This window comes from Corvus moneduloides, chromosome 5 (assembly GCF_009650955.1).
Source record: "Corvus moneduloides isolate bCorMon1 chromosome 5, bCorMon1.pri, whole genome shotgun sequence".
In the NCBI taxonomy this organism is placed as follows: domain Eukaryota; kingdom Metazoa; phylum Chordata; class Aves; order Passeriformes; family Corvidae; genus Corvus; species Corvus moneduloides.
In genome coordinates, this window is record NC_045480.1 from 27,282,033 (window position 1) to 27,298,547 (window position 16,515).

A 16,515-nucleotide genomic window follows, 5' to 3' on the forward strand; every position below is an offset into this window, starting at 1 on the left:
ACACAGTCCTTGTGGCTGATGCGCCCTACGAAATGAAGATATCACAGCACACATTACAGCAAGTTCTATCTTATTTTCAACCAGGCTGCTTCCCCACAGATAGAAAGATCAGCAATTGTAGTGAATTTCATTTTGTGAACTTGAAGTATTTTATTTTTCACCCAGATACAAAGAGGCTTAAGAGACTTGCTCCTGTATTTTTAACCACATTCTGATTATCACAAATGGACAGTCTACTGTGCAGTGGCTTTTTTAAAAAACCCCTTCAAATTCAAAAATCAAAATATTTACTTTCAAGACTGAGATGATACAATAGAACTCAATATCAGCAAAAAATAAAGCAAGCTTAGTGAGTAAAAAAATCTCTGGCGTTTACCTGAAAAACCCCCACCAAATAAATTTTAGCAGAGAACAGAAGATGGCAATACAATTACTTCTTTTCAGGAAGTTGCATCAGCCTTCAAAACTGACAAGTAGCATCTTTAATATCTTACTTTACAAATTTATGTGTGTGTGTGTATAAATATTGCTTTTCTTTTTAATCAGCTTATTTCTATAGAGAAGGATTTTTGATCTAGCTTTACCAGAACTGACTCATAGGTATTCAAAAACCAGAAGAAGCATTTCAACTTTTTCTGGACAATTTGGTTTGTTTGGTATAAAAGTTGCATGTTTAGAGACGTTAGAAAGACTGACTTGCTACCACTACAGATTCCAGAAAATGAAGAAATAATGTTAATTGTGAAATCCCTCAAAACAATACCAGTTACCAGTATATGTGCAAAATAAATGCTATTTAAATTTTTAAGCTTTTAACTCAAAGTCATTCTCTTGATTTAAACAGCACAAAAAAATTAGTAACAACGTGGATTTACATTAAACCTTTGTTTCAAAACTTTACAAATGTTTATCTGCACATCAATGTTTACTCCTATTGTGAACATCATCAAAATTATCTAGAGAAAGACCACATTAACACGGACTTTTCCTTATACTTTAATTAAGACAAAAAGACTTCATACTGAAGTTTATATATGCTTTGCCATATTACATTAGGAAATAATACAAATAATAAAATGATATATTTGCAGAACTTCTGCAAGAGCAACACTTGTGTTTACTTTTAAATTTTTAAGAATTATCTTCAATTCTAATCACAACCAGACACAGAAGGAGACTTGGCCTCACATTTATATTTCAGTCTCTTGGTTTACTTTCTAGGAAGAAAGTTGATATAAAAATAATGAAAAAATTAAAACTTTATCCAAAAAACCAGGCACACAGATAGACTAATGTCACCCCACTCCCTTCTTAAAAGTAACAGTAAGGCTTGCCACAGTCCTGCACCCATGTGCCAACTACAATTTAATCAAAGAAAACATACCACCAATATATTTCTCTGTTTCCCATCACTGCACAGGGTCCAACTGCTAACTGTTTTATAGCAGTGAAGTGCAAAGTAGATGAGGTATGAGACACAAATACGACATGTTTTACAATTTTATTAGGGCTTGAACTATTATCCGTTTTACACCACAAGAAACTATTTAGCATGCAGTACATTATTCACAGAACAATGAGAGACAGTTGAGACAAAAATACCTTTACTGACACTTTGAAAACTAACTTAACCTAGGAGCTGTTATTTTTGCAAGAATATGAAGTCACAGAATCAGAAATAAAGTTAAAAAAAAATTCAACAAGACCTTAGGGTAAAACATGGTATTTGGTACTTCAGAATGAGCTGAAATTTTTCTTTAAACTTAAATGAAGAATGAGTACTCCCAATATTACACTTCTTTAAGGTAAATTCACACAATGCATAATTCAGTAGCCATTAAACAAGCAAACAAAAAAACCCTAACTCAAACCAACCCACAACACCCAAAATAAATTTGAAGAACACTTCATCTGCTAAACAGGAACAGCTAAAAGCCATTTACAATCACTTGCAGGGAATACCTTCCAAAAATACTGAGGGAGAAATTTTGCCTCCAAATAAACTTCTTACAACAGAGAGGCTACGGAATGCTCCACAAGAATTCTTTTTTTTATTATTATTTTAATACTATTCTGGGTAATTGCAGTTTTGGATTAAAACATCTCTGCTTACCCATTCTGCTTAAAATTTATTTTTGTTATGAGTGCACTTCACATTATCAATCTCAGTCTCCTTCTATAAATACAGCATGCTTCCTTTAAGCACAGGGCAGGACTTAACTCCCAGGACCCCTTCCAAACTCATTCTCAAAAGTTGTGGCTGTTGTTGCTGTAGGAGAAGCCAGTAGGATTGCACATTCCAAACCATTCTTTTTATCTCTGCAATTCAGATGAGGATTCGGTATTCCAAGGTACATTTTTTTCAGACAGGATGTGTAAATGACACAGATGTTCAAGCATCAATTTTTTCCTCTCTTCTCACCTCACGTGGATTTGAGTGGGTACATTTCCCAGAAAAAAAATCCTGCACTTTGAGGGTCAAATCGATACTCTGCCATTAAATATAATACAAACCAGTGAACAAATAACAGGTAGACTTGGTGTTTTCCTCAGTTCATAAAGGAACATAACCTACTGAAAGACAATTCAGTAGGCAAAGGAGGGAGGAGAGCAAGGAAAGGTAAGAGACCAAAGAAATTGGTAAGTTGTTAAAAGAAGAAAAAACAAAAACAGAAAGAAGAATTGACTGAATCAGCTGAGCAGCTACAAGACTGACAGAGCTGGATAAGAACAGCTGCCTTTTTCATTTTAGACTTTATTTCTTCCTCATGAAATATACTGTATTGCTCCAGTGGTTGAGAGTTTCTTCACTATTAAACTCATAGGCATTAAAGCATCACCAACTGTGTTTGGGCCTGGCACAGCACCTCTTTTTCAGTCCTCACGGTTTTGCCCAAATCAAACAAATGCAGTTAAAAAGAGCAAACTTAAGTAACTGCATACAAGGACTTCTTTCATTCTTAGGTATTTCCAGTGTTCGAGCAGAAGTCCAACAAGAAGGGTTAAAATTTATTATTTGCTAGCACAGTATTTCAACATTTGGGACATTGCAGTTTCCAGTTCTCTTTTCAAGTGTAGAGACAACAGTACTCACTAAGAACACATTTCATGGATGACTGTAGACACTAGCAAGCCTTTTGTTACACTCCACATGCCATTTTGCAGCAAACAAAGCCTTCTTTTTCCAGGCCTTATTTCAACTTTTTCTGTGATCATTTCATTGCAATAGTCTAACAGTGGATCTGTGACCTAGCTCCATCGAAGTTCAGGATTAAATGTGTCTGTCCAGTAGTATCAGCCATACACCCTTGCACCAGTTAATCATGTACTAGGTGGCATCTGCACAAATGCAACTGGCAGGCAGAGGGAAGTGGTTGCAAACCTCTATTTAGTACTTGGGGGACAGCATCTGGAATATGAAGTTTTGGGCTCCACAGTACAAGACAAACTAGAGTACGTTCAGAGAAGGGTCACTACAATGATTTAGGCTAGAGAAAATGATGCACAAGTAAAGGCTAAGGGAGGTGGGTCTGCTTAATCTCAAGATATGAAAGCAGCAAGGGGTGTTACTGTCTTCATGGATGTGATGAGTGACTACGGGAAGACTGAATCAGACAGCTTGGAGGTGCAGTGAGAGGACAAGAAGCCATGGTCACAAACTGCAGCATGTGAAAAATCAAACCATACATAAAGAACATTTTCTCTGCAGGAGTGGTTAAGACCAGTGCAGGGTAGCCAGACAGGCTGTGGAATTGCCATTTTTGGATATATTCAAAATTCAGCTGAACAAGGTACAACATATCTAGTCTAACTCTTAATCTGTCCTTGATTTGAGCAGGAGGTTGGACTAGATGAACTCCAGAGATTCCTTCTAACCCAAGATTATGCTATGGTTCATCTCTATTTGTTGATACCACTCATTCTGTGTTATGATGGAAGCAGTCATCAAAAAGGGTAAAATTCCTGCCAGGCTTTTTCAATCAACTTCATATCATATAATTCTTTCTCTGGGATGCACTTGATAAGAAAGGATGCATATCTGTGGTCTCAAAATGAAGCTTCTGCCACTGACTTATCTTCTTCTTTACCACCAAGTTTCTGCCATACAGTTGCCTCCACGACAACAGCTGTTTCCCAGCCCAGTAAGAACTCAATTCAATCTTCAACCTGCACAGGATTAACACCAAGAGCATAAATACTTGCTCTTCATAAATCACATGATTCTTTCAACTACAGGAACCTATATGTGCTAGACAGAAAAAGAAGGGATGGATAAATTGCAAAATATGCATATGGATGTCTCACCTCACACATAGTTACAGTTATTTTGAGGTGTGTTTGTTTTTTCCTTTCAGTAACTATTTTATGCTCTCAAGTATCTATCAAGATACTCTGAGTATCAGCAGGTAAGAGTGAAAAGAAAATGAACTGGCATGACATCCAGCTTAAAAGAATTATAATGATTAGTACAAAGATGGCTCCTTAGCTGGTGATGCTTCTAAACAACACTACACACTAAGGCAGTGTCACTACTGATGAAAACCAAACTTCTGCTCCTGAATATCACACCTTCTCAGCTACTTTGTCACATCTCCTGAAAAACAGAGAACTTCATTGGCAGGAATATCAGTATCCTTCATCTTTTCTGTTACACCTAATAAATTACAGAGATTATGTGAAAAGTTTAGTTGTTTTAAGAAAAACAGCAGAAGGCAACATATTCTCTGCACATGTGGAGCTTGGAACATACCTGTCCTAACTGTCAAGCCCAAATGACTATCAAAAGATGGGATCTATTTAGTTAGTTAGGTGAACCCTCAGCAGGGTTGAAGCCCTGAACTTCAGCCTGTTGTAACAGTGCAAGGTGAAATAGCCATAATATCAGTGTCTTTCTACAGTTCTTAATGTGGTAAATACTGTTCAGAAACCACCTTCCTCAAGAGTTACCAGGGAAAGGCTATCCCACTATACTTAAAGTGCACTCCCCTGGAAATGCAAAGGCCCATACAGAAGCCTCCCAAATAGGAGCATTTCCAAATTTTACAGAAACACTTCAAAGTCTTCAAAAACATTTAGCACAGAGAAGCAAAAAGCCTTCCTGCCTCCGGGGCTGAGTGATGCAATGAAACATCTGCTATATTGACCATCACTGAGGTTGGGAACATTTGCTTCAGGTCAAGACTACGTTTTTAGTTGCACTACAGGGAGAAATTGGGAACTCAGTATTGCAATAGGCTGGAAAAAAAAAATCCACTTGGCTAGAAAATCCCACACTGCAGGACTCCTGTTCCTTTTAAAGAGACAAAGAGCAGACTAATTTAAGAACTGCCTGCTCAGGATCCAGGCTGCACAATGGAAGGAATTCAGGTCTGAGAAAAGCGCCATTCCCTCATTCCCTCTCCTTGGAAAAACACCCTGAGAAGATCAGGGAGCCCCTGGAGGAGCACTGTGAGACCCACCATTAGACACTTGGGACACCTCAGGCTAAGCCAGCCCTGTGTCAGTTGAGTTGGTACAGGAAGATACTTGCTTCATGAGGATGCCTGGAGGAGAACTTTGGCTGCTGCCTCACTGATAGTGCAGCTTGCTCTCCCAAACGATTTGGAGCCCAGGTAAACAGGCATCAGAGAATCATAATAAGCATCCCAAGAACCAGTCTACGATATGATGTCTTCTCTGCAAAACGAGGGGCCACAATGTCTCCAAATGCGGCTGTTATCCAGGTATCTACCACTTACTCAGAGACATTCTGCAGAATGGATGCAAATACCCTACAGACCACACTGAGCCCTGCAATGATGACCTTCCCTCTACTCCCTTGTAATGACCTCGCACTGGTATTGTCTCACTACTTGTCTCCATCACAAAATTGTCCTAATGGTTGGCCAGGGTGGCTTTTAGATACCTGAGATCAGACTTGTTTTATCTAGAAAGATATATATATATAGGTACTTACCTACTTTATTAGCTCATTATCTTGGCTTGTAGCTTTTATCCTTAAAATTTATTCCAGAAATTTATGGTATTGAATATTTTTACATTGGTCTTGTAAAGAACAAATCGCATGTTAAACACTGTTGCAGTCCAATTAAACTCTTCATTAATAAGAAAATAATGCACATTTCATATGCTTTATGTTTTTAGATAAAGTATTGATCTACTGTATTGATCCTGCCCATCTTAAGCTACTGCTCTAAACTCAAAATGTTATTTCATATCATCACACTAGAATGTCATCATCTTCCTATTTCTACCCAATCAAATACTAGAGTTTAATTCAATCCATACAAACCACCCCATTTGAAAAAGTTATAGTACTCTTTTTTTACTTCACAGAGACAAAGGCTTTGCTAATTTTATAGTGAGCTTGATTTTTAAAACTGTATATGTACAGTTCAAATGGAAAGAAACCAAATGGCTTTTCTCCTGCTAACAAGGGCTTGTGTAACAGCACACTGCACTTTGTTTCTGTTACTATACCAATGTTTCGACTTTCATCAGTCTCCATGCCAGTAAAAAGACACAATAAAGGAATTCAGACTCATTCAAGGTTTACTGTGCTCTTTTCAAACAGAAGAGTAAGAGTGTTGCTAAAGCCACAAAAGCACATTTGTAGCAAAGTTTTTACCACTGCCAAATACTATGCTAATAGCAAAGCTTTCAAGGAGAGAGTCAGGGGCTGTCGTGCTCAGAGGATCACTAAGATATGCATCAGACCTATGAAGAGTGGAGCAGAAAATTCAGGAATGGAAAAAGCAGCAACCTCTCTGCTGCTCCAGAGCAGCTTCATTACAGTCACTAAGGGGTGGGCAGAAGTAATCCCTTTCCAGTATTTACAATTTCACTTAAGTTTAGCACAATGCTATAAATCTTACCAAAAAGCTATTAAAACAATCCTGCCTTCCAAAGAGCTTTCCAAAAGGATATTTAATTCTTTAAATAAAATACATTTTAAATGCCAGGATTTTTATTATGCCAAAATAATTTACACCTATGTATTTACACCTACACAATAGGATATCTGACCAGAATTTGGCAAGTATTTACCAGCACTCACCTGGTTATATAACACACAAATGCAAATACCTCAGAGGAAAAATGGAACTGATGTATTTCTTAAAAAGTGTTGTCTGTTGGCTATTGGTTTTTTGAAGTGTGCGTGTGTATATAGATTGACACAGAATATTTTAATGCCTCTTTATTTAAATGACATCTAGAAAAGGAGAGCTCCACCTGTTTATATGCAAACAAATACTTCAGACATCCCCACTACCACTTCCCTTGATACAATTAAAACAATGAATATGCAAATCAAGAACAACTGAAAGCAGAGCTCCAATCTACCCAGCTCAAAAAATGCAACCATACTTGCTGTATCCTTTATTTCTCTTTCTTCTCCTTCATCAGATCTCCCCTCCTCTCTTCCTGCCAATCTCAAAGGAAGAAGATGGAGTTCCCAGTGGCCAGCAAACATTTGGAGGTGATGGAGAGAAGACATGTACCCTTCCACAGTTTTCCTACTGTCCTTCCTTCTCAGGAGGAGGAGGACACATTCAGAAGGTATCAGAAAGCAAAAGCTTGACCTGTGTGTCCTCCCAGAACTGTCCTTGCTCCTGCCACATGCAGCCAGACAGATAAAGAGGAAAGCTGGGCATCAGGCACATCCCTTGCAGAGGAAATGTGGGCAAGCACAGGAACACCTCAGAGCAATGAGCAGCCTTTCAAAGCCCAGAAAACAACAAAATTTATTTTCCTTTCACTGAAAATACAGAAACAGGATGGGATTGAGTTTCCCATCACTGCGCAGAGATCCCATGCTGCCAGTGTCACAAGTGATGCAGTTTTTCAGGCAGGTGGCCACTGCAGGAGGGCTCAGCTACACCAAATGGAATTCAAAGCTTTGCTTTCACATGTAATTCACTCCTTATTTCCAGGGTAAAGAAAAAGCAAAAAAGAAGTAGTAAGGAAAATACTCTTACCATCTGACACAGCTGGTCTTAGTAAAGAGAGTAAGAGGAAACTTTCATGCTAGAAAAACTACCTGACATTTAATATTAGGGCCATAAAAAACTCAGAAAACACTGTAAGTGTTGAGAAAAACAATGTGCAATCCACCAAGATCTTCCAATACAAGCAGAACCTGAGGTAAAATCATAAAAACTCAAGTCTAAGCACAGATCCCAGTGAAAGCATTTCCCTTCTCTCCAGCCAGTGTTGCCTCATATCACAGCTGCAGTGGAAGGAGCCTTTCAAGAAAACACAGCAATCAGGACCAGAACAGGCCAATAAAATTTTTTGCTTCTCAGCAAACGCAGCAATTGATAAACAGCACGATTTCCAGCTTCCCTACAGAGACCGAAGATGTTCTCTAGCATGATGACCAAGCAGTGAATGCTGTATAGATGTCCATTTTAAAAAGTCATTAACAAATAAGTGCCATTGCACAATATGACATCTGGGTGTGAATTTCGGGGTTTCTGCATTTCTGCTCAATAAGAAGGTTTTTATTTTGGTGACTGTAGTGCCCCCCCCTTTGTTTCTTATTTTATCACCGTTTATCATTTACAAGACTGCCTCAAACTTTACTTCACCATTTGCATTTCAACTACTAAGTTTACAACTGATTATGATTCTAGTGCAAGATAAATATTCGATTCACAGAAGAACAAAATTCTGTGAATATTACTTTATGCTACATTTCAACAACAACAAAAAAAATCAGAAATTTGTTTTACCATCAGCTCCTGATGTTTCCATATAGCACTGTGTTGTGCCCACGTATGTCAGACATTCAGTAAACGTCAGCTATTGTGATTAAGAACTAAGTTACTGCAGCCTTCACAGGAAGGGGACACAGAGGAAAGGGTGGCTAATCTAATCATTCACACAAAGGAGCAAAGGTCACAGATGGATCATTACCTCTCGAAGACAAGAGGTAATTACTTCTATAACAAAGATGAATTTCAACATTAATAATAATTGTTTTTACAGTGTATGTCATAGAAAAATAGTGGGGGCTTCTTAACATTATTATGGTGAATACTCACACACATGCTGAAAGCTTAAACAAGGTTTTATTATTTACTGAACCTTCCCTCCTTCAGACAAGTTTGTAATAGCCTTTTCTCAGCTGCTCCTTCTCCATTTCTTTAAAACAGCTTACAACATTACTGTTGCAGAAATCTAGTACTTCTGATTACTAATCTATTAAATGCATGCTCTAGGTATTTGTAAAGACCATACAATATATTACAAGTTATAGCTGTTAGAAATTCGTGAGTTGGTTGTACATCTAATTCTACAACATCTTGGCAGCTTACTCTGCAGTCACAGATAAAGTCTGTTACTCTTATTCCATGAAGACCTTTCTCTCTTGATGAAAAGTTCAACAAAAAATAGACCTAGGAGTATACACAATGCAAAAAAATACCGCTGTATAGAGGCAATACCAGTTTTTATATACCTAGCAATGTATCAATTCCCACATTTTACTTAGCACGGTACATAATGAGAATGGGGTTCTAAAAGAGCTATTGAAAGTCATTATGTCTTAATCTCTTTCTCTAATATTTTGAAAAATTTAGGTTTAAAGTGTGTCCAGACATGGTTTTCAGCTTAAACTTCCCTGAGCCAGGCAGCCTTACCTGACATAAACCTCATTACCTATGTAATGTAACTAGTACCTATATAAAGTCATCATACGCAAAAGCTGCACAACTTCCAGCTGCTATTTACACTGCCTGCTTTCAGGACACAAATCCTGCTGACTTTTTTAGAAAGCCCAAATTCTCATGCTCCGTAAAATGAAGACAAGTAGCATTGCTAACCACTTACATGCCTTTAAAACCCTCCTTCTAGAACTCCAATTCTTTGTCATGGTTCTCAATATTTTTAATCTTTAAAAAAAAAAAAAAGTCTCTCGCTTATATACCAGAAAGATCCTACAGTAGCCACAACAGTCACCTGAACTCTGTTCACAAGGATGGGGATGAAGCAGGAATGGGTGGGTTTTCCCCAAGAGGGTTATGTGGAAAAAGAGAAGCTGACATCATCTTCCACATTACCACTATGTAAGGGAACGTGGAACCACTATGTCACATTACTTACCCATGCTCATCTTAATAGGTAAATTTTCTCTGCTTGCAGCCTCCACAAGGTGTCTCCTGGCCTCCATCACAGCTTCCTTTTGTTTGAGGTTCATGAAGGACTCCCAGAGAGCTTTGGCAGCTGGATCACTATAAGAAAATGACACAGTTACACTAAACATTGCTTGAATAATGGAGTAAACTTAAGACAACATTTATGTTTTGAGATGAATCCTTCTACTTAGTAATCTCTCAGGTGGGCAGAATATAAGCAAAAATAAAGTGATATAAAAGCTTGATTATTCTTAGCAGAACAGTTACTACAGTTTTACAGAAAAGAAGCTAGATTTTTTTTGCTACCAATTATAAAGCATTAGAATTCACATATAATAAATAAGCATGTCATTCTAAAAGTAACCACTACTGTTCAACCATGGGAATATCAGAAACCGTCCAAACTTCTTCAGTTACTAAAAAGCTATGGAAAGGATGGGGTCTAACTCCCCCATGAGAGTTTACATCCCAAAGCTGGTACTTCCAATGCTGAAGACTGTTGTTACGAATTGATGAACTACCATCACTTTGGATTTCTTGGATTCTCTGTATCTGAAACGAATAATCCATAGCAGAAAGTAACTGTCTGATTTCTGTAATTACAGATTTCATTTTTGTTGTTGTTGCTGCTAAACTTCGATTAGGCATTTGTGTCGCTCATCTGCACTCAGTTCCCTGTCATTCTTCTCTTTCCTTGAGGACACTGCATTTGTTGCTAGTGTGAATTAATTCAGTGTTCCCACACTAGCGGGAGGATAAGGTAGGAAAATCCCTTGCTTGGGGCTAAAGCCACACATTGGGATTAACTATGTTAATTTTTTTTAAAAAAATTATTTTTTGTTTTAAAGCAAAAGATTCCCTATGTTTTTTCCTCAGGAGATATTTAATGCCTAAACACATTTTGATGTCATTTACAACATGTTTATAAACATGCTAAAGCAAGCTTTGTTTCATGGAAATAGAAATCCATAATAATTCATTTGATACCCATTTCAGAGCAGCTGTTCTTATGCTCTGCTGCAACACCAGGGCTGTATTTAGCAAATCCGTGCTGTCTCCCAAACCAGGTAAGAGGATCGCCAAGTCCCATTTCTGACATCCCAGCAACCCACATCCTCTGTCAAAGCCTGAGTGGGTGGAAGGACCATGGGAAGAAGATTGAGTTACCCTTCCTCTGAACAAATCATAAATGAATAGGAAGTGCAAATTTCACCCTACTACCATGCTTTGAGGAAAAAAAAAAAAAAATCAGATGACCTAACACAGTCTTTCCATTTCTCTTTCACACATTGCAACTCAGCCTTTTTCTAGACACAGAGGCAGGAGGCAGCACCTCTCAAAAGCAGCTGGAGCACCTGCAGCAGCTCCCTCGACTCCACCACCAAGTGTGATCTGAGCACTGATGCTGCGAATTTTCATGGGCAGCAGCTCAAGGAGATTCTTCTTCACAAGAAAAACTACAGTGATATGTAACATACAATAGTGCAAGAAATGAGAGATTTCCAAAGCAACTAGAGTCTTCAATACAATAAAAAAATTTCTTTATGGGAAGGGTTGTCAAGCATTGGAAGAGGCTCCCCAGGGAAGTGGTGGAGTCACTATACCTGGCTGTCTTCAAAAATGAGCAGATCTGGCACTTTGTGATATGTTTTAGTGGGAAGGGGTTTACTCAGTCAAAGGTTGGACTTGATGATCTTGGAGGTCTTCTAATAGCTCTGATTCTATGATCCTCAGGTATGCTATTTTTACAGATTAACTACTCAGCCTACTCCCCACCCAACATCACTTTTAAATGCACTGTATTGATCCTGTTCACATCACATTTACAGGGTATGTCTCACTGTCATTTACAACTGTGCCTGAGGTTTGGATTTTATAAGGCCACTGCATTGCCTGATAACTAACTGCTTCCTGAGCATACAGTTCCGACACCAAATCTATAGAGATCAGGAATTGGACCTAGCAGGAAGCTAGGTTTAAAAATACTTTTTTCCCCTATTTGGAGGAAAAGTCAAGCTTCTTTTTAAGATTTTTAACCTGTTCTCATTCTCACAATTCTCTTCATCACCATAAATGTAAGCACAGAGTCTCACATAAACAAGACACCAGGAGCTAAGGCTTTCAAACAAAGGGAAACAAGCAACATAAGGAAACTAAAATAAAAGCCTACCAGATTTTCCACAGGTTTTTGTAGTCTCATCTTTCTCACTCCTATACTTCATGGAGATACTTAGCAAACAGTAAAGTGTGGAAAACTCATCCTAAAAGCACCTATAGAAGTCAATAAAAGAGTGTATATGACAAGGTTACACCATTTTTCCGTTATCCTTGCTTGCTGCTCGCCCTTTCCACACCATGTGTGGATTAGCCCTGTCACTTTAGAGGGCAAGGTCTTTGAAAGCAACATGTATCATCACTAGGACAAGTCCCTGTTTCAGCTGGTACTTCTACTTGTTAATAAACTATAAAATCCTTCCAAAATAACAGACCCATTATTTTAAACTAAACAAAGAAACAAAAAATAAGAATGAGTCATACTAATGCTTTAAGAAAACAAAAAAAGGGGAGGGGTGTGGATTTGCTTTTTGCTTTGTAAACTCTTTCTTCCTCCTTTAGCCATGGTAAATTTTTCTTTAATCCCAAGGACTAAAGTTTTCAGGATCCCTGAGGGTTGCTTTAATACATCAAAAATAGCAAAAAGCAAAACAACTGTGGTACAGCCCTAAAGCAGATGAGTCAACCACACTCCTGTATGCTGCATCTCTGTGTCATCCAGAGCTTCTGCAGACATTTTTCTTCCCACTGCTTTGCAGAATACTTAGTGGTTTAGGTATCATATATATAACTATATATAAGCAGGATGAGGTCAATGTATATGAATAGCTAGCACAGTCAACTGACTAGGTCAGTCCACAGAAAACAATTTTTAAGCACAGCCATTCTTTTTTTTAATATAATAGGGGAAAAGAGCCACAAAAGTACTTGTATTTTTTCTGCTGCTAACACTTTTCCTGTTCCCCCACCATTACTCTTTCCAAGAAGGGTTTTTGCTTTGAACAACAGCCCACTCTTAACCTTCATCAGTGACAAGACAGGAATGACTGCTGGGAATGAGTCAGTAGGACACAGTACAGGGCTCTGGTGTTGCCTCTTGCCTGATCTGAGAAGTTACCACAACATTTTCCTTTTAGAGATTTCTAACACTTGGAAAATATATTATCTTATCTTACCCTTTTGGGGAGACATTTGTCTGCAACTGCCTTCCAGCTCTTGTCATGGTGCCCTTCCCCTTCTCTTTTTCCCATCTGCAGTTCCTCTGCTTTGGTGCAAATGCCCCAATCTGGTGACACTGGTAATCAGTGATTTCTATGGAATCCAGCACCCCAACTCAAGTTTCTCCCTTGTTTTGCATTCCTTGACTTCCCAAGAACTATGTATTGATTTTACGCATTATCTAGTGAACCTCCGCACTCTGAAAGTAGTTTTCTGAAATTAAACAGTTTTTGGTTTTTTTAATATTTAATGCATTACAAAACTCTTAAAAGATACTGTCTGAATGATGACGGTTTTCTTAAGAAAAAATAAATCCTTTACAGTTACACAACAGTACAGCACAGGAACTCAAAACCCTTCAGAATAAATGTCACAAAATTAGGTAAGTATTGCAGTACACACTTCTGTGCATTTCTATTACAAAATGTTTTGCAGGGCACGGCAAGCCTGACAAAGAGAAGAGAATGCTACAGTTCTGGTGTCTCTCTGATTAATCAGTTTCACCAACAAGAGTAGAGTTTTGCTCATGGATTTGACCCTGTCCCTTCCTTTTACTGTTATAGTCATTGTACCTTATCAACCAGTTATATCAGAAAACAGAACTTAATAAAAACAAGTGTAGCAGTAATCTGGTAGAAAATTTATTAAACAAAATACCACACTAAGTCTAGAGGAAAATCTCCACTGGACACAATTATACCATTCAATTTACACAAAGCAGTCTTTGACAGACATCTCATAATTGCAAATTTCTCACTTCCCCTCATACACAATTTTTTTTAAATGAGACACTCTCTGTTCCAAAACTAATTAAAGTTTAACTGCATATAATTTGTACTTTTAAACGACAATGAAAAAAGATCATAAAGAAAGAGGGAGAAATCTAGAAACCTAAAGGATGCAGCTTCCCCACTTCTGGTATTTGCATGCCAGTTTTCAAAGCTGAATCATGAAGACAGAGGGAAAAAGGACCAAATCATCAGACCCATAGTCTGTACAAATCCTAAAATGAGACACCAGCTGGCAATAGTTTCAGGAAAAAGGTGCTGATGAGAACCCGTCAGAAAGACTGGGATGTTCCATGCTGACTAAAGCTTGATGCAGGTGCTTCAAAGCAGCTCCGATTTGCGGCCTCCAGAGGCACACTTTCTTTAATTAAAGATAGGAGAGATGGAAGAACAAAAATAAAAATCAATAATAAAACAATTAAGCCAGGACATGGCTAACTAGATGGCTTCTCAAATTTACAATATCCAAAGGAAAGACCACACAATGAAATCTGTTGTTTACTGGTAGCAAGATGCCAGGGTGAAAAAGCCAAAATCCTAACCAGAAGAGTATAGTATGGTAAGCAGATCTTTTGGTGATGGCGCACTAGCTTCAGCAATACTCACTTCTCTCATTCCCATGGAACTCCTTTCAGCAACATGTTCTGATCATGAAACTAATTTGCTTGATCTAGACATTTACAGGTTGATAATCAAATGCTTAATCTTGCATCTGTTAAAATAATTGTAAATTATTCTCTTGATCTGGTCTGGTCCAGTCCTGCAAGTACAACACTGCCAAGTTTATCTTACAGATAGAAAGTGCCCCTATCCCTGATCATCTGTAGGCTTAGTCTCAAAGCTACTAATTTTAAACAAATTTGGGGAGAACAGGGGAGGTTGGTGGCACTGGGATGTGCTATTACCAAGCTGGAGGTAGTAGTCTGGAAATAGGTGAAATCAAGCACCAGTCAATGGAGAGCAAACTCTCAGAGCAGATGCAAAACTAGAGGCAAAGACAGAAATCTGGGAGCACTTATTATCCTGAGAGGCTCCAGTGCACACCACCACGATTCACTCTTGGCTGAAATGACATGTCTCTTGCTTCATATCACCAGGACAGAAAGATATTTACTTCCCTTACTGCTTCAGATCCTGTCTGTTATTTACAAATTATTAAAATACGGTCTTCCTGGTCTCTAATGAAAGAGCAAAAGGTCAGGAAGTGATAAGCCTATACAAGAAAATATGTTCATTCAATTACTAAGTGCTCCCCATTTACCATTATGTTTTCAGATGTATGAATAGACCATTCCTAACACCCCCCAGCATTTACAGTACTAGTTTGGCAATATATTTCTTCAATCAGCATGAGTAATTAACCAATAAAAACAAATCAAACCCTCTTGTCCAAGCAGCATACCACAATCACCAAAATTATCAGCCACAAACGTAGTTTCTGGCAAGCTATTGCGAATTATTTTGATGTGATCTTATTTCCAGTCAAGGAAGATAAAAGTGACGTGTACATTATCTATGACTGGATTTTTGTCTGGACTTCTTTGCCTAGCAGGACAAACTCAGGTCATCCTGTTTTCTCCTTATAAAACACTGGCATTTTTTTCACTTACTTGTAGGCCTTGCCATGCCTCCAGGCTTACTGAAAAACAGGTCAAGAGTCTCTTCCACAACCTTTACAAAGGCCAAATTGAGAAATCAGTATCTACATAGAATTTCCTTCACAGATCTCCTGTAGCTTAAATGAAGAAAGAAAAAGATGACTTTATACAGTTTTGTTTTGATTTTAAACCTCTTGGGATCAGGTGAAAACACAGCCTACATCATAACAGCATAAACAGCAAATAACCAGGTGGAGGAGATCATAACGAGCAAGATACTAAGGAAGAAAGAATAAGCAAATGTTCTTATTTATACACCTGGCAAAGGACATGGGATTTCAAACAGCAATTTGCTGACGCAGGCTCTGAACAGGAGACAGAAAATAACTGTGAGTGGGCTTCAAAAATTAATCGGCTGAAATGACAGAATTTCAGCATAACAAAGTAGTCGTGTTTATACTTTCACAGATGAAAAAAAGATCAGAAGGAAAACTGTGATAGTCTCAACATGTGACAGATTCTGTGGTTATTGTATCAGCAAAGCTTTCACCTTTCGTCTATATAGCTTTACAGCTATACAGACGCAGCTCAGCTGCGCCTGTATATTTTCACAAGAGGAAGGGAGAAGGGAAAAATTCAGTAAAGATTAAATTAGAGGGTCATTAATACCACAAAGCTGCCCAAAACTGAGTGACTGCTAAAAAAAAAAAAAAAAGC

At 38.1% G+C, this 16,515-nt stretch overlaps 1 protein-coding gene across 1 annotated transcript in view; it reads right to left on the reverse strand.

The window, feature by feature from the left end:
* SCFD2 (sec1 family domain containing 2) overlaps positions 1 to 16,515 on the reverse strand; it is a 195,622-nt gene that overhangs the window by 150,382 nt on the left and 28,725 nt on the right. The window contains exon 3 of the mRNA XM_032110266.1: positions 10,108 to 10,235. Within this exon, the coding sequence (XP_031966157.1) occupies positions 10,108 to 10,235 (128 nt within the window). The remainder of the gene's footprint in view (positions 1 to 10,107; positions 10,236 to 16,515) is intronic.